Source organism: Carassius carassius, chromosome 45 (assembly GCF_963082965.1).
Source record: "Carassius carassius chromosome 45, fCarCar2.1, whole genome shotgun sequence".
NCBI lineage: Eukaryota > Metazoa > Chordata > Actinopteri > Cypriniformes > Cyprinidae > Carassius > Carassius carassius.
Genome location: NC_081799.1, coordinates 3,750,132 through 3,769,772, shown reverse-complemented (window position 1 = coordinate 3,769,772; position 19,641 = coordinate 3,750,132). Strand labels below are relative to the sequence as shown.

At 35.9% G+C, this 19,641-nt stretch overlaps 1 protein-coding gene across 1 annotated transcript in view; it reads left to right on the top strand.

The window, feature by feature from the left end:
* Positions 1 to 19,319, top strand: part of LOC132127224 (tyrosine-protein kinase transmembrane receptor ROR2-like) — a 61,699-nt gene extending 42,380 nt beyond the window's left edge. The window contains exons 2-4 of the mRNA XM_059538997.1: positions 4,294 to 4,374; positions 17,225 to 17,521; positions 19,259 to 19,319. Of these exons, the coding sequence (XP_059394980.1) occupies positions 4,294 to 4,374; positions 17,225 to 17,521; positions 19,259 to 19,293 (413 nt within the window). The 3' untranslated portion in view covers positions 19,294 to 19,319. The remainder of the gene's footprint in view (positions 1 to 4,293; positions 4,375 to 17,224; positions 17,522 to 19,258) is intronic.
* The last annotated feature ends 322 nt before the right edge of the window (positions 19,320 to 19,641 follow it).

The following is a 19,641-nucleotide window of genomic DNA, read 5'->3' as shown; positions in this document are numbered from 1 at the left end:
GCCTGCTTGCAGACAGTTGCCAGGCGAGTAACTCGTTGAAAAAGGAGAATCCGCTGTGAAAGGTGGTGATTCAGAGGCTTGAGTGCTCGCAGGCACCCTGAGCCAACATAATTAGATCAGCGTCTTTTCCCAGGTCTCCACACTGGCTCTTTTGTTGGCCTCCCTCCAGCGTGGTGGCTGCAGCCTGCTGATTACTGCTGAGGGCCGATAACACCAGGGTTGAAGGTTCAATCCTAAGTAGAGCTGACTTGGGAACTGATAAGATGCGTGACCATAGATGTTACAAGAAATTACAGAAGAAAAAAATGCCTTTGCAAACATGAGTCTGAGTGCTGAACTCCTGTGAAAGAAGGAATCCAGTCTTTAATACAGGCAGTGTTAGGAAGGTTAGAGATACCAAGTGACCATGGTATGAAAAGTAGTGTAACTATTTCGGTACTTTATTGAAATACTGTAACCGATTACTTTTTCATTACTTTTCTAAATTTCCAATGAATGTGTTCAACTGTAAAAAAATTTCAAATAGTTAAAGCATGCAGGGCTTACAGTAGCACTCTGATTAATGTCAGACTTTCTAAATCCTTTGTCACTTTAAGATTATTATAATTAAATTTTAAAACACAGCCATCACAAAATCAGACTTTAGCAATCCGAGGTTAAATACTGATTTAGAATCATAACAAGAAACCGTTTAACAGCTATGATGCTGTTTTTGAAATCAAATCTTTGCATAGCTATGACAGACAACACTGGAATCTAACAATGCTTTGAAAAAAAAAGTTCATCTTAAACTATAAAGCACATAAATCCTAATAGGAAATAAAAGGGACATTTAATGAGCGTGTGTCCTGTTCTGTGAACTCCTGAAACATTGGTGTGCCTCATATATTTTAGAGAGGTCAATGCAATCTGGGAAAGAAATCAATCAAATCTGTATGTGTGTGAAAATATTCAGATTTATCCCACCTTGTAATCGTTAACATTTTCATGAGTAAGTCATTTAATTACACACTTTTTCTTTTAGTAACTGTAATGGATTATGGTTACATTTATTTTATAATTAAATAATGATGAAGCCGAGATTGGAGAAAGTAGCTAGTTTAACAAAAAAATGTAAATCGCTCTTATGTTTTTAGTAGCATGATTGTTGTAGTTTAATTGTAATTAAAGCGAGCTCAAAACCAGTTTTAGAAAGTTTGTGAACAATCAGTGTGCATGTAAATTTCCTTGTTTTCCAGACAAACAACATACGCTTTTTCATCTCAGGTTTGCGTCCACAAATCATTGCCAAAGTCAGCCTACTTATTCACTTTGTTTTGCCTTTGGCTTTTCCTTTCGCACATGATTTGAGAGCGGAAACACCTGTTCATAGCTCAGAGGTGCTAAACTACATGTGTTTTTAATTCGTTTTTGTTTTGTTTCTTTTGTTCAAATTAAACACAACCGTAATTATGGTGCTACAGAACTGGCAGATGGTCGTTAGCTTTCCACATAATCTGACTCAGTTTTTACATTTGCTACACAAATCTGCTTTATTTATATTGACTTAATGACTTAAGGACTTAAGACTCATTAACGGCAAGAACATTAACTATATTAGAGTCCATAACATTCTTTTCGTTTATAAGCATGCACTGCATTTATCGTCTGAAAAACTTGCAGTAAACCGTTTATTTAAATAACCAAATTTTAATAATCCGAAGAACCTTTTTTTCACTATAAAGCACCTATTGTGCAATGGAAAGATTCCTTGGATGTTAAAGAACCACAGAATCCAATAACGAACCTGTTTGATAGTGTAAAGTTTCTCATTTATGTAGAGACATGGAGTGACCATCTGGTTTAACATTTGGAAATCTATCAATACATTAAAAAACAATTGACATTTAAACATTTTGTAGTTCACATCTGTAGAGCAGGAATTGTGTTCTTTTTGCAACTTTCCAAATCTGCTTCGCTGATTCCATTAGGATGCCATTAATAATCCACAAATGGATTCATGTAAAATATGTGCATTCAAAAGCATCCTCTGCTTTTCTGTGTGACTCATGTCTTTGGATTGTGCATTAGTTTCATGCACTGGAATGTTTGAGATATTTCATATGCGAATTAAAAGAGAAATGTGTCTGTAACTCTAGTGTATGTGGGTTCTGCCATAGCCTCGCCGGCTCTGAAAGACACCATCTGTGTGTGTTATGGCAGATAATCATTCAGCAGGCTGCATTAAATAAACCTACAGAACCAATGTTTGATTAGCGGAATCACCAACTTCATCAAGATCCTCCTAATCTTTGCAGTTCTTTGTTTTAGCACAGATGAATGATGTCTGTTTTGCGTAAACAGTTGGCTTGTCTCTGGCGAGCCAATCTGATTTGTGTTACACAATAATGATTTGTATATACATTTAATCTTTCAAATGTAAAGTTGTGGTAGTACTGTAATCGTTTTATTAAAAACAAAACTTCAGGGCAGGATCGTTACCATTACCGTATTTCAGTACATATGGGGGAAAACGAGCCAAGTAGTGTGTCTGTTAGGACTGTGTGGATGATGATCACGAATGCTTCAGCTGGCAGCGCGTTATGGATTATTACTTGAATACAGCTCAGTAATTATGTGAAGACCTAGACCAGCTGTTTATAGCACGTCAAATGTGGTTTGCGACACGCACATTCCCAGCTTACTTCTATTTGAGGATAATTTGCCTAAAAACGATTTAATTTATTGGAACAGATGAAACGTAGAAATAATTGCAACAACATATTAAGCAAGCATAATTTATGCCCCATATGTAATGGTTCTCACGCTGTTTTCAGTCTCAGAAGGAAATCACTCCACACTGTTAAACAAGGATGTAATTTGCCTTTAACCGCATACAGTGAGCTTGTTAAACACCGGCCCAGTTACCATCTGATGATTATATGAACACTCCACTTGTGTTTTCTGTGTGTTCAACTCAGTTTAGGGTATTTATGGAGCATCTCAAAAACCCCTCTGTCAGCAGTAATGTGTTTTATGGTAAAGAGATGCTCTTTTTGGAACAGATTTTCAGATCAAACACTCAGGGTTCAAGCCACCTGAAGCCGGTTTTTTTTTCTTGCATCACAATTAATGGTCATTTTCCAGTGAAGAGAGTTCTTAGTCATAGTCTGATATTTTCTTTATTATTTTGCTGTTGGTGCAAAATAATACGATCCAAGAAAAAGAATTAAAAAAAAAAATCTAGCTTTAATAATGCACATGCATCTCATTTTAGTTTCATGTGAAAAATTACAGTTTTCAGCCATTTTATTTGTATTTATTATTATTATTATTATGTAAATATAATTTTTTTGAGTTGTATAATACTGATTCCCCATAAAACATTTGATTTTATAGGCCTATGCCTTACAAGAATATTGAATTAATAATCTCTGTTCACGGTAGAATATCTATATTCAAGTCACTTTATGAATTGCATGTTTGTGTATTTCTATAAATGACCTGTTGGTAACACTTAAGAATAGGAAACACATTTTCATTATAAACTAGGACTTTTACTTAAATAAACTCATAATTTGATACTTATTAATAGTTAGTAAGGTTTAGGGTTGCAAGAAGGTAGACAATTTCCAGTAAATTTTGGGAAAATTCCAAAAATTTTGAAATTTTCCCAGGATTTTTTTTTTTATATTCCAGGATTTTTGGAAAGTTTCCAGAAACTTATTGGAAATGTTCCCCCCTTTTGCAACCCTCGTGTGGTTGTTTAGTTAAGGTGTGGCGTGGATCAAGAGATCTAGAATAAATGCAGAATGAAGCATTAAAGGCATAGTTCACCCAAAAATGAAAATTCTGTCATCATTTACTCATGTCGTTCCAAACCTGTATGAGTTGCTTTCTTATGTTGAATATAAAAGAAGATATTTTGAAGATTGCTGGTAATCAAACAGTTGGTGGTTGCCATTGACTTCCATAGTAAGATAAAACAACTCAGACAGGTTTGGAATGACATGAGGGTGAGTAAATGGGCTAATATGCTAGTAATATTCATGCTAATAAGCAGTGAGAATTGATCATTAAAATAAAGTGTTACAGACCTGTTTAACCGGTCTTTGGATTTTCATATGGGTTTACAGCTGCTGTATATTTGTTGTGTATTCTCTAGAATTCAAAGTTAACAGTTTTATAAGTTCCTTTTACCATTGCTAAGGTTAAGATATTCCATTATAATAATTTGATAAGAGCACAGTCCTTGGTAATTGGAGCACAGGTCTTGACTGGTGGTGTACTAACGGTCTCCTGTGTGTTCTGCAGGGGCTGACGTGAACCTGTCTGAGTCTGGAGAGATCGAGGCTGTAGCTGAGGCCCAGAGCGGAGGACTGCCCACAGCTGAAGGTACAGGAACACGAGGACTGATTAAACCCTGTCCAGCAAACATCATCCCAACACCTTATATCCTGCAGTTTAATTTTAGGCCAGAACTGATTAGATGTAATCTGGATTATGTAATCAGATTCAAAAGAGCCAGTACTTGTTATTCGATTGAGTGTTCTTTCTGCGTCCCACTGCATCATGTTTTTAAATGAAAAAAGTGCTCTTTTGTTTTCAGTCGTTAACATTAAACTATACATACATACATACATGATGATTTTTATTTCTAATTGTTTGAGCAACGTAATTAACCCTTTCGCAACTTTTGGGATATTTTTGTCAGTTAAATTTTTTTAATCTGCAATTTTTAATCACAGTGCCATTTAACTGTAAAATGATGCACTTTTTGTTAATAGGCTTTCATTCTGTTGGCAAGCCTTCAAAATTGTGTGTGTGCTTGTAATATTTGAGAGAGAAAAACTCTACAGCAAATCACAAATCCAACCACTGTGTGCACCACCAGCCACCAGCATCTAGTGAGGAATATTTGGTTCTGCGCCAAAATAAAATGTTACTGATAGCTAAGATTTTTTTTTTTTAAGATATCAACCTCAAATTTTTGAACACAACTTTAGATTTATAGCTTTGATTTTCTAGCAGGTTTAGTGTACAAACATGTTTATTAATAATAATAATAATATATATATATTGTTTATAAATCATTTTCATAAACTTAAATAACTATTTATAACTCTTTTTTTTTTACTTCAACAATAATCTCTTCTTTAAAATGAGACCAAACTTAACTTCCTATCTTCAAAATTTTATGATCGTTTTTTGACACTGACATTTACATTACATTTACAGTTATTCATTTAGCAGACACTTTTATCCAAAGCGACTTACAAATGAGGACAGTGGAAGCAATCAAAAACAACAAGAAGAGCAATGATATATAAGTGCTATAACAAGTCTCAGTTAGGTTAACACCGTACACGAAGCATGGGCTTTTAAATAATATAATATAAAGAAAACAGATAGAATAAAAAAAGAATAGAGCAAGCTAGTGTTAGAGGTCTTTACACACACACACACACACACACACACACACACACACACACACACACACATACAATTGCATAATAAATGAAAAGAAAATAGAATACAAAAAGATTAGAAAGGTAGTTAGATTTTTTTTAAAGAATAGAATTAGAATAGTGAGTGTTAAAGTTAGAGGGTCAAATAAAGATGGAAGAGAATTGTTTTAGCAGATTCTTGAAGATGGCTGCTTGGATTGAGTTGAAGAGGTCATTCCACCAGGAGGGAACATCTAATTTAAAAGTCCGTAAAAGTGACTTTGTGCTTCTGTGGGATGGCACAATCAAGCGACGTTCACTTGCAGAACACAAGCTTCTAGAGGCACATAAGTCTGAAGTAACAAATTTAGGTAAATGGGTGCAGAGCCAGTGGTAGTTTTGTAGACAAACCTTATAGTGCCTTGAATTTTATGTGAGCAGGTATTGGAAGCCAGTGCAAACTAATGAACAGAGGTGTGACGGGTATTCTTTTTGGCTCATTAAAAATTAATCTTGCTGCTGCGTTCTGGATTAATTGTAAAGGTTTGATAGAATTGGCTGGAAGACCTGCCAAGAGAGCATTGCAATAGTCCAGCCTGGACAGAACAAGAGCTTGAACAAGGAGTTGTGCAGCATGTTCTGAAATAAAGAGCTTGATCTTCTTGATGTTGAATAAAGCAAATCTCCAGGACCGGACAGTTTTAGCAATGTGGTCTGAGAAAGTCAGCTGATCATCAATCATAACTCCATGGTTTCTGGCTGTTTTTGAAGGAGTTATGGTTGATGTGCCTAACTGGATGGTGAAATTGTGATGAAACGATGGGTTTGCTGGAATCACAAGCAGTTCTGTCTTGGCAAGGTTGAGTTGAAGGTGATGGTCCTTCATTCAGATACAACTGCAGTCACAAATTATAAGATGCATTATTGTTTGCTTGGCGAAGGAGATGTGGCTACAGGTAACAACTCTTTCAGTAATTTAGTTGGTACAGGATCTAATAAACATGTTGTTGGTTTAGATACAGTGATATGTTTATTTAGCTCTTCCTGTCCTATAGTTGTAAAGCACTGCAGTTTATCTTTGGGTGCAATGGATGAAACTGAAGTGTTAGACGCTGTAGAATCTACATTCGCTATTGTATTTCTAATGTTATCTATCATAACTCCAAGGCTTCTAGCTGTTTTTGAAGGAGTTATGGTTGATGTACCTAACTTTATGGTGAAATTGTGATGAAACGATGGGTTTGCTGGGTTTTACAATTATTCCCCCTTTGGACCTATGTGTAACTTGTTTTAATTGATGCACAAGGGTTAACTATATATGGTTTAGAAACACAATTTTAAACATTATGCACTTTTCTTTTAAAGATAGGCATGTTATTTTATTGCTTTGTATAAACATGCATTAGTAATATTTTGCTCGATGCGCCCTCTTGTGACGCAAGAAAACTTTTGTAACATTTTTCCCCCTAAAAGAAATTATACCTTTTAAATTCAGATATAGATAATAGTTTAGTACAAAGCTCAAATTTAGTTTTTCAGCAAATTTGACAGCCCAAGTGGTAACCCTTTATTTTAAGGACCAATTCTCACTATTAATTAGCATGCATATTACTAGCATACTGAACTGTAGTACTGTATATAACAGTGTTGTTCAATAAAACCATGTACTTCGTTTTGATACTTTATTTGAGGCCAACTATTATTGCTTAATCGTTACTTTATATATAAATATGGTCATATTAAATACTGTTTTTCCACTAAGGTCTGTCAAAAATGCCAGATTACTCACTTATCAAAATCAGATAACTTGATTAGCAAAATAATCATTAGTTAAGCACTAGATTTGTTAAAACATTAAAAGACAAATATTTTGTCATTTGAAAATCTCTTAAAGCATTGTCTCGTTCTAGTGAACCAAGTATCTGGATTTTTTTCTAACCTTGTGAGCATATTGCAAAGCTTTCTTTCTTCAAGTCAATCATATATTCATGAAAAAAAATAATACGTTTGAATAAGGAAAGCGATTACTTTGCCATAGTATCCTTTCAAATGTTAAAGTTGCCACAGTCACTGCATTCTTAGCATGTGCTACACTTTATTTGTGCCTAGGAGTGGGCGATATCTCGATATTTAAAATATATCGAGATATTTTTTTGAACACAATATGGATTTTGACATATCGTGTATATCGATATATTGTTTATATTTAATTCTGATTCCGCCACTTTTCTTGTTTGTCTTCTCTGTGCTGTGCTCGCCCCCGCCTCCTTGATTTTGTTCCCACTCCCCTCGTGTGTTGTCTCATAAACATGGCGGCGTCCGCAACCAGCCCGGAGACTGCAGAACTAGTATAAAAAAAAGACAACTGGCTCCATTTATATGGAGATACATCGGTTTTAAGGCATCGGGCGAATAGCAGGCAGATGTCTACTCTAGGGCCCTATGATTTCCTCGATGCAGAAAACGCGGAGGGAATCGCGGAATCCAGTCATAAAAACGGAATTTACAGATTAATGTGGAATGTCATGGAATTTGTAAAATTTTAAATGAATTCTCAAAAGTAGGTAATTGCACTCACATCAAATTGCGATATGGACTAATATCTACAAATATTAAGCCGGAATCCTGAATATGAATCCTGCATGTTCTGTGTGTCTGTGTTAATGAATAGAGCAGAAGCGCGTCTTTGTTTTATTACACACACTGAAGCGCGCGTGACGCTCCGGTGATTTCAGCTTCTGTCATCTCACTAAATGACGATGTGAACACATGAACAACATCTCCAGAACTGAGAGTCACTCCATGAGCATTTGACCGTTTGATTTGAGTAAAACTAGTGTCATATATCACATCATAGACTGTAGTATCACATACACAGAACTGTAAAGGTAAACCCGTCAAAATAAAAGTATTTGCCAGAAATCTATTACTAGCCTATTGTTCAGCAGAATGTAGAAAGCCTACTACAACTACTATTAAAATGAAACGAACATAATTTAAGGAATAATCACACAACATTTCTTCCATGTATTATTTTTAATAGTAAATAAATGGGTTAAATGGGTTAAGCAAAATAAAGTTTGCTTAAATTTTAATAATTAAAAGATAAATTAAATTAATGTTTTATGCCTTCATTTGATAACCAGAAAAATGTGAATACACAGAATTTCAGAGTGGAAAAAACATTTCGCATAAGGCTATTTTAAGAAAAAAATGTAACAAATTAAGTTGTTTTTATGCATTTAAATAATTAAACTTGCTTAAACACAGAATTAGGTAACAATAAAACCTATGGTGAAGAAAAAAATAAAACATTTTCATAGGGCCCTAAACATTTAATATTTGGCATATTTGTTTGTGCAGTAGTTTTTGGGGGGTTATTTTTCCTGTAAAGATATTGAGATATATATGGTATATCGAGATATATTTTTTGCTCCATATCGCCCTGCCCTATTTGTGACATTTTGTTTTATTAGTTTATTAGAATTTGAAAGATAATAACAATATTGATAGTAAGATCTGATTTTAGTCCTTGAAAACCAAAAAAAGTAGTGCAAGTCCTTGAAAGTCCTGGAATTTTATTTCGCAGTATCTGTACGATCCCTGTTTAAGTTACCAGCTCTCGAACCATTTTAATGTTTTTGTTGTTGTTTGAACTGAACTGTAGTTTTCTGTAGTAAACTCTATTTGTATATTTCCTATATTATATTCATTTCCAAGTAGTTAATTTACCATTATTTCTTTGAACAAAACAATTTCAGAAATGTCACTTTTTAGATTGTAGATCATCTTGCACCCTGTCAAGGACAAAGATAATCAGCAAAACTGAATATAAAAAGCATCGTAAATATTCGATTTTTTTTAAACCTATTGTAGTGAGTAACCTTTTTTTGTTATTGCAGTTTCAAATATCCCTCCATTTTCTGTAGTCTGAGCCTGTCAAGGGCTAATGGCCATGGCAGATACGTTACTAGCTAGTTTCAAGGAAAATCATTTTCTTTTTATGTTTGCCAAATAACCCTGCGTACGTGTCCTCCCCCCAAGCCCCGGAACCCCTGATGACCATATTTTAGATCTCATAATATTAGACCATACCTAAATTTAACAACCACCTAACTTGCTATTGAGAAGCAGAGAATTAGGAGTTTGAGGCAAAAGTTATAGTTAATGGTTTGTTAATAGCGAGAATTGGACCTTAAAATAAAGTGTAACCAAAAATCTGAAAAACTGCATGATAGGTGTCCATGATAAGGTTTGGATCATGAAATGCGGCCTGCTATGTCTGTCAGGAGTGCATCTGCGTTTCTGCTTTCCGTGTGCATAAATCAAGAGTTTGAGGAAAAGCCACCACTTTGCTCTGGCAGGCCTGTTTAATAGCTGCTCCGAGTACGAGCGCTGCAGAGGTTATTTGTGTTGGCCACGGGACTAAGGGGTCTGGGGACGAGAGGAAGCCGTAATAGTTTTCAGGAGAGTGAATGAACGTATGAAAGGCAGTGTTTCTAAACCATGCATTACCAGTATGAACTAGAAGCAAGAGAAAAGCTCACAGAGGCTGTCAAACATGTTAGCAAGCGAAATGTAGAAGAGCTAGTTGGAAGTGAATTCTTTTGTCTAACCAGGTGCATGATAAAGCATCATTCAGAAAATAATGTCTCCATATTCAAAACCGGTTGTGACAGTCAATAACTGTTTTCTGCATCAAGACATTTTAATAGAATTTTGGTTTCTGTTTTATGGCTTAAGGCTAATTGGCTTCACCCACAGAAACCTATAGTCATATTAAAGAGCATCAAAACATTTATTTTATTGGAGTTGGGTGATTTAAAATTGGCGAAATTTGCAAGCTGAGAATTTTCTCAAAAACAACAAAACATAAAAAAATGTGCAATGTTGATCAGCAAATTAATACATCAACTATTTACTTTGGATCTTTTAGTAAAAATAAAAAAAGTTTGTAGTATATTTCAAATCTTAAACGTTTATATTAAAAAAGTACTTGCGGATATTAATGCAGAAAGGCCACTTGAAAGTACTTGAAAAGTACACTTTCATGACTGTTTTCTAACATTTAAGTATTTTTTGTAGACATTTAAGACTTCAAAAAATTTATTTACTTCAAAGTGCATTTTAAGTCATTGTGCAATTTATTAAATTTTTTTTTATATTAAGTTTGTACTAAATGTATATTATTTCTGTAGTAACGTTTTTTTTAAAGAATGCGTTAAAATGTACTTTTCTCAAGGGTTCATAAAAGTTTCTGGCTTCAGAGGTGCATATTCCTTGAATGTTTTAATGATGTGTTTGAACAATTAAATATGTTTGTGGTATGTTTGATCAGAAATAACTTTGCAAGATCTGCTACAAACTAAAAGTTCGATCTTGGGATTAAATAATTGTTATTGTTAAAATGGTGATTGTAAAGCATTGTAAAATCATTATTTTTATCCACCTATCATGTAATCTACTTGTAAAGTTATATTAGCATTAAGTGTTGCGTTTGAAGGCCAGAGGTTGGTTATATGGCTTGTCAGCAGTGCTCGTGTTGTTTATCGTTCCAATCATGGCCGCCCACAAGTAGTCAAACCCACTTAACCTCGTCTGCCAGCTGCACTCGCCAATCCTGGGCTTCAGAGATCTCTCTGAGAGGGTTTTTTTTTTATTTTTTTTCTTGCATAAGTGGCTGCATGATGGTCCATTCCAACTGTGTTCATGAGTCTTCTTCGTTTTTGTTTTTTTGATCTGTCTTTTTTTCCGCAATATTCTTTTGAATTCTGAATCATAGGACTAATCTTTATCTAATTTGGCACATTGATTTACCTCAGCTTGCTCTTTTTTTCTTTCAGTAGTTAATGAGAAGAATACAGGAGAAGACAGTAGTTAACTCTGTGCTTCTGAAGTATGTTGTGCTTTAGTAAAGTAAAGTGATGAGTACAGCTTGGCATGTTGGAGTGGGTGCAGCTTTATACTCTTTCAGATGCACTGTCATCTATGCATGAGTAATAATGGATTAGTGTGATATTAATTTCCCATTCTGCCTGTTCTAGCATGCTGACTTTACCTGACTGTAAATCTAGCCGCACATATTGGTTCTCAGTGTCGGTGCTGTGGTTCACTGATGTTCAAGATGTTCCTGTAGCGTCAGAGCGTCAACTGAGCATGATCACAACACCCTCGCTCATGTTTACAGATAGCAGAGGGCCTGTAACAGCTTGCCTTTACATAGTGAGGGTATATGGACTTGTGTTTTCACAGCTTCACTTTCTCAGTCATTCACAGTGTGGCTTTGTGACACAATTGGGCCTTTCATGCCTCGGTTTCTTTGCAAATCTTCTGTGATGTGATGCAGAAGTTGTCAATGCTGCCTTGGTTTGATGGTCGTTGTTTTTCGGTCTTTTCCTGTGGTCTTTTTTTGACAGTTGAATTATCTGCTGATAGGGATTATTGTTGTTTCACGTTGCTCCTAACTGAACAATGCGTTTCAGTTGCCTTAAACCCAAGAGTATACTTTAGTTTTACGCAAACTCAATGGTATACATATAAAGTGTGAGCAGAGGTGGGTAAAGTACCCAAAAACTGTCCTCAAGTAAAAGTAAAAGTACTTCTAGAAATATTTACTCAAGTAAAAGTAAAAGTACTAGTCTTGAATAGTTACTTGAGTAAGAGTAAAAGAGTATCGGATAAAAAATCTACTCAAGTAGTCAGTTACTAGTTACTTTGGGTCACATATACTGAGCCTATTTTTATTTAGATATATAGATAAAATGTATGTAATGAATGTGTGTGTGTATAAATGTATATATTTCATCAGCCTTTACTCCAATTTATGTAATTTATTATAAAACCCAGTCTGTTTACTTAAGTAACAGATATAGGTGTCATGCCATAACATATTTTTAATACGACTGACTTTATATTAAATGTGAATTTAACATTGAAAGTTAATGTGATATAAATATTGCTACTAATCTTTCATTGTTCAGAAAGAGAGCAAATAACATTTACATTATTAAAGATCATTTTCACTGACAGTCTAGAGTTCAATCACTCTCAGAAACTCCCATTAAAATCACTGAAACTGTTAACACTGTGAAATCAATATCTTAATTAAAGATTCGTACACACATCTGCACTTTGTTGTTTCTGACGAGAGAATTCGCCAGAAAGAGGCATTCAGTCAGGAGCGAGTGAAGGAAGCACCTTTAGCGATGACTCATCTGAACGCCTCTGATTGGCCAATGCTTTAATAAGCTCAAAGGAATCATGTGTGATTTGTTATAATGCGCAGTGCTGTAAAAACACATCTATCTCTGGCTCAGCGCCAGCAAGCAATCACAGATCTGAATTTAGCAGCTGATAATATGACTCGCTGAACGTACTTGCACAGGTGTGATTGTATTAAAATTAATAAAATCTTAATCTGCAATTTTTTGTCTTTTGGAAGCTGCATTCAACTTGACTCCCCTCTGTTATAAGCCAAACACGTACAACAAACTAATGTCACAGTGGTATCGTGTACTGTAATCGAATGTAGCCCAAGTTATTACCTGTTAAACAGTAGACAGCACACGCGGTGTTCATCTAATAAGGATCTCCATCGCTAGCAAATAATAGCCTTTGCAGATTTCAATTCAGTGCAGTTCCAGCCACGTTTTCAACGCTCTTTCTGTTCTTAAACGTTACAACTCCGAGTGAACCACTTCAGACGCTCAGCGCGTGCGGCAGGAAACTGAACGACTCATTCAAATTGATTCACGAACCAATTCACTCGTTTGCCAATTGGTTTGATCAAGCCTTTGAAAAGAATTGACTCAAAAGAATGAATCATTCGCGAATGGGCATCGCTCATTGTCCAGAGAAAAGTAAACGGCGCGTTTGGAATAAACTGAAGCATTTATAACATTTATTGCATTAAGATAAAGTAACGAGAGGAGCGTCGCCCACAGTAACGAAGTAAAAGTACAGATTTTCCCCAAAAAATTTACTCAAGTAAGAGTATGAAGTACCCATCTTTAAATATACTCCGAATAGTATTAGTTACCCCAAAAAATTACTCAAGTAAATGTAACGAAGTAAATGTAAATGAGTGTTAGACATGCATGCAGCCCAAATTTTCTAACCATGCTTATTCTATACGCTTATTCTATATATATATATATATATAAGATATGTGTGTGTGTGTGTGTGTGTGTGTGTGTGTGTTGTTGGAAATTGTTATATTTCAATTTAATTACATTTTAAAAGATTGGTGAGATTGGTGAAGTTTATTTAATTTCATTAGACACCATTCATAATGATAAAATTGTATCAAATAATAAAACATAGAATTTGGGGGAAAATAAAACTGATTCCGTAGTGCCTTAAAGGTGCAATGTGTAAAATTTACAACGATCTATTTACAGAAATGCAATATAATATACATAACTATGGTCTACTTCAACTATTTCAGAGGTGTACAAACACCTTTCTTAATGAACCGTTATGTTTTTATTACTTTAGATTGAGCGATTTCTATCTACATACATCGCGGGTCCCCTTACATGGAAGTCACCATCATGTTTCTACAGTAGCCCTAAACGGACAAACTGCTCTACAGAGCGATTTTCGTCACTTTGTCATTCTTGCGAATAAGACTCTTGACACAATGAATAACAAGTACATTAACATTTGCAAAAACATTGATTTATTGAATAAGTAAATATAATTCCTTGATCTACCTTTGTAAAGAAATCTCATTGATTAAAGAACATGGATGCAACATCTCATTTACATATCGGTCAACAGAATATGACACGCGCAGTGCAAATTAGAGCAGTAACAAATCAAGAATAAAGAAACCACAGTACATGAAAAAGAACCGGAGGCCAAAAAATGCTAGAAGTTGCAAGAAGTTTTGATAGAGCTGGGATTGCGTGACTCCTAGTTGAGGCTTCCAAGTTGTCTTTTATTTCCTGAAGCAAGTTAAAAAATAACATGGCTTGGCAAACAATATGTTCATGTTCTTCTTGCATTCCAAATAAACGACTCTCCCGTCTACCATGCACTCTCTCATCTCTGCTGTGCCTTATCCTAGCAACAAATTGCAGCAAATTGCTTTTTTAGGGGAATTAAATAATAGTGTAAATGCCAGTTATTTAACGAGTGCAAGTGTTAGTAAAACGCGTTGCATGATTCATTTAAAAACTCTCCTTCTCTACTCTCACTTTTGAATCCAAAAGAGAAACTCCTACAAATGCATATTCAATAAAGTCAGGCGCAAATATAACTTGGTCCACGCCTTTTCAGTCCTAATCGGTCACTGTGCGTCTTTAGTAAAACCTGTCAGTACTAGTTTAATGCCAAAAGATGGTTTGCACTGGCACAAGCCATTAGTAAAACTGGCCCTTTATCGTCATTCTCTTCAGGAGAGAAATAGCGCAGACACAGCCAAAGATGAAACTGCATGTGTCGAGTGGGATTCACACACATGATAGTCTTTGGCAAAAAGCTACTTGTAGCTAAACAACACATTGCACACTAGTTTGAAACTGATGTAATCAACCAGCATTTAGGGTTTTTGGGATTGTTTCTGCAGACAGGAGGAGAATGATCTTGTAATCTACATCTAGTTTGTATTTAGTTGTGTGAAATAGTCACCAGCACAACAGAAAACAATAAACTGTGAGGATTAAATGTGCACAGGGGTGTCTTTCTGCCCTGCATGCACTTGGACTCAGCTCTTGTAATCATTCAAGCGTAGGTTGGACAACTTGGCAACTGCGTGTCAACCCATTTAAGGCTACATACCACCCTTATGATGGCTGTGGGTGCGGAGATATGATCTCACATCAGGTTGGAGAGCACAGGGGATTTCATGTCTGCTCGATAAGGCTGAGGTCTGTATGGCTGTGTTTATTTGAGCTCTGTCTGGCTCTCTACACGCTATGAGCTCACACTTCTCAGGCTGAGCTTAGCCAGCTTCTCTTTGCACTCTTGCTGTGACTTTCTCTGTTTTCCCATCATGCAGTCATGTTGCATTTCTCACCTCCACAGCATCGCGTCATCTCTCATGTCTCTGCGATGAGCGGAGGACTCAGAGTCAACACACTGGCTCCAGACACTGTTTTAAAACTAAAAGAACAATCCTCTATGGACACATTGGCAATGCAGTCGCCATAAATATATTCCAAATTAAATCTGTAATTAGTAATTAGAACTAAAATCTGTTTAAATGAAAATGTATGAATGTGTATTTGTTATTTACTTATTTGTAAAAACAATTCTTTGACCCACAATAATAGTTTATTGAAAATCTGATATTGTGAAAGCCCTACTTTGAAAGAAAGTTCAAGTGTTTTATTAACACAGTCAAGTTGTGTACATTTGATTGAACATAGAGTTAATTGAAGGGACATTATGGCTCTGGAGTTTGGGAAGCTCTGCTCTTTCGTTTTCTTTTTTTTTCTTGGTTTGTGTCCTACATTGCAGAGGTCTTCAAATCATAGGTTTGCCAAAACAAACAAATCCCCTCCTGAGATGTTTCTTTCATCTGCAGTTGTCAGGATGGGACCACTCGACGGAAGATGTTTGTTTTGATCTGAAGCTTGAGTTACTTCATCCAGATGTGCTTTCCAAGAGTTGAGTAATTCTGCCGTCAAACGCTGGGGTCAATGCTGTGGCAGTTTGACCTTGACCAGTCAGCTCGTGTTTATCTTGTCCCATCTAAAAAAAAGAGACAAAACCTTAAGCTACAACAAATTGAGAATTCTTGCTGGAACCAAACGTTCTGAAGCAGCTTCAGACATGGCTCATGCATTGAATTTTGATGTTAATTAAGCAATATCACACGAGCCAGTGTTTTAGAATACTTCATAGAAGCAAGTATGTAAAGAAAAAAGATGAAGATCCTCTTGTGTGTCTTGCAACTTGTGTGAACTGCCAACTAGGTTCAAAAGTGCCCCAGTTTCTGTTACCAGATTGAAAAAGTCAAATTAACAACGAGGGTTTTTTAAGGAGTAACAAGGAGACAGAACAATAATTGTATGCTTGGTTTTACGCAACAGTTCAATAAATAGGAGTTGAAATTGAGTAACTTGCATATTAGAAACAGTGGACCCTTTTAATACTGTTAATGCAGAGTTTTGCTCCATCCATCCATCCCAATAAATACATATTGGTATATATTACCTTCGTATTAAACTAAGGGTGTTTCTAACACAATGGCTGATTGCCGTGATCAGTTTCTTTATAATTTTTCCATCTGTTCATACTAGAATGTAAAAATCACATTTGCTGTAGTTTCCTCATTTCAGATTCCACATCTGACACCTTAAGTGATCCTCCTAGACTTGATTCAGTGGACAGATTGGTTGAGTGAATAATTCAGTGACTCATTTATAAAGGCAGAGCAGGTTTACTGCAGACCGAGAGCCAAAAACTCCAAGAGCCAAAAATGCATTGCAAATGTATGTTTTATTTTATTCATAGCAGCTTTTCAATTTGATAAACGCATTTTCATAATAATTAAATTTTCTCAATTGTTCAGCCCTTGTTTTAATCAATTCTAAAACCACTTTAGTTTGTGAATGTATGATGTAAAACTGATGTCTAATTTGTTTCCGTTCACAGTGTTTTTTTTGGAGTCCCGATGTGTTTAAAACCCCATACATTAGTCAAACCTTTAAATGGTTTCAGTGTCTCAAGGTAGTATCCATCAGTCATCTCGGCGAGGATGAGGGGCTGATTTCTTCTCCAGCCTGCACTGATGCTCAGGGTCCTCACCTTTGACCCCTCTAACAGCCTTCCTTGCCCTTTACCCTCAGGTGATTTCCTGGAGTTTGTGGAGCCACCAAACAATATGACTATAGTGCAGGGCCAGACGGTCACTTTACACTGCAAAGTGGCGGGCCGCCCGCGGCCCAGCATCCGCTGGCTGAAGAACGACGCCCCGGTGGTGCAGGAGCAGGGCCGAATCTCCATCCGCAAGACAGAGGCTGGATCCAAGCTCCGCATTCAAGACCTGGACACCACCGACACGGGATACTACCAGTGTGAGGCCTCAAACTCCTTCAAAGTCATCTCGGCTACTGGGGTGCTCTACGTGCGACTGGGGACTGGAGGTAAATGATTGCTTTTTAATCTCACTTTAACTCTTTTCTCGAAGACTTTTAAACTCCAGACCAACATTACATTTAAAGCAAAATATTATATTAACATTGGAAAGAAGATGGTCAAGACGTTTATATGGTAACACTTTAGTATAAGTGTTCTAATTATCACTATAAACTAGTTGCATATTATCATGCCCATTATTAACATATTGTCTGTTTATTAGTGCTTATAAAGCAGATATTCTGCATGAGCATACATAATCCTAACAATAGCTAAACCTAGAAACTAGCTTACTAACTATTAATATCCAGAGAATTAGGAGATTATTGAGGCAGAGGTCATAGTTATTGGTTTGATATAGAGAAAATTGGCGTGACTTATTGTATATTTAACATATTATTTAAAGAGTAATGACTGGATGTGATCAAATGAAATGAGTGAATGACATGCATTCTTTGCAACAAAAAAACAGCTTTGCAAAATATGTAAATATTTACAAATGTAGTATACTTCTATTGTATAGACACTACACTATTTGTTTTTTTTAGCAAAGACAGATTAAATTGATCAAAGGCATTTATAATATTACAAAAGATTATTTCAAATTAATGCTGTTCTTTTGAACTTTTTATTCCTCACAAAATATAGAAAAATGCATCACGGTTTACACAAAACTTAATCAGCCAACACTGACAAAAGAAAGTGTTTCTTGAGCATCAAATCATCATATTAGAGTGATTTCTAAAGATCATGTGACACTGAAGATTGAAGTAATGCTGCAAATACAGCTGAGCATCACAGGAATGAATTACAGTTGATAAAATACTGAAATATAAAACATGTTTTCTAAATTGTACAATATATGGTCTTACTGATTGGTTGAGCTCTCTTCAGAATGAAGGGAAGTGTAGTTCTTCAGGAATTGTTCAGAAAAATTATAATCATCTTCAACGTCATAGTTATATTCAAAGTCTTGAACTTTATAGGTCTCTCTTGAAAGCTTTATACACTGTCATTAAAAATCAATTTCCATATGGGTAAAACGAATGGGATTTTTACTTCCAGTACCCTGCTGTTGCACTCCATGGGAAGACGGCACAAATTTCCATTCATTTCTGTCAGGCCAGAGATGTGTTGGCCAAGTTTGTGCATTTAATGCATAGTTATTTTTGGAAATGATTGGCGTCACATGAAACCCAGCTTAATTAAATATACCTGTGTGGCATCCCAATATAAACTCCTCGCATCGGGGAATACAATCAATGCGTTCTCGTTCTGTCATAGCTCTAGTGTTTTCTTTCCTGTTCACCTATTTCGGCTTATTTTGGGAGTCCGTTGATTTACGGACAGCAGTGTTTTACAACCATATGCGCCAAATCTCACCCTGGCATCCCTGTATATTTATTGGAAAGCAATGGCATAAATCTCAGTGTTCCTGCATTAGGACTCTACTTAAGAAACAACTTCCCACTGTTTCCTTCTGGAGGAAAAAAATAGCTTTTATGTGCATACGGTAAATTCTCCACAAGGAGCGTGTCCGATGTGAAATACATTATGCTGCTTGTGACAGGTTTAGGAGCTTGCTTGCGCCGTGCCTCCTGCTTCTCTGTAAAGCCATCTTGGCTTAATAACACTGCAGCTCCCTTGAACTGAAACGGCAAATTAGGGTTTGTGAAAACAGCTGCTCCCGAAGGGAAGATCATGTTAAGACGCTCGTCTGTAATTCCTCCTATCTGTGTTTACAGGACAGTCCCCAGCCCACGGAGGAGAAGACTCGTAAGTAATGCTTTTGTCAGTTCGTCTCCGTGTGCATTTGTGCAGTTTTCGCTGCTTGTGTTTCTGTAAATAAATTTTTCATCATTTCCACACAGTAAACTGTTTATTCCGCAAAAATACACACTCACAAACGGCCTACGGTTTGATGAATTTGAAGAATTGTTTTTAAGATTTTTTTTTTTTATTGCACACACACCACATTTCTGCTTCAAATGCCCAGATGGTGTGTAAACTTTAGCTTTTGAAGATTATCTGATTGATTTTACTAATCTTGTTTAAAGCTTTGCTGACTGTTGTCTTATAATATGGTATGATCAGTGTTGGGGAGTAACTAGTTACATGTAACGGCGTT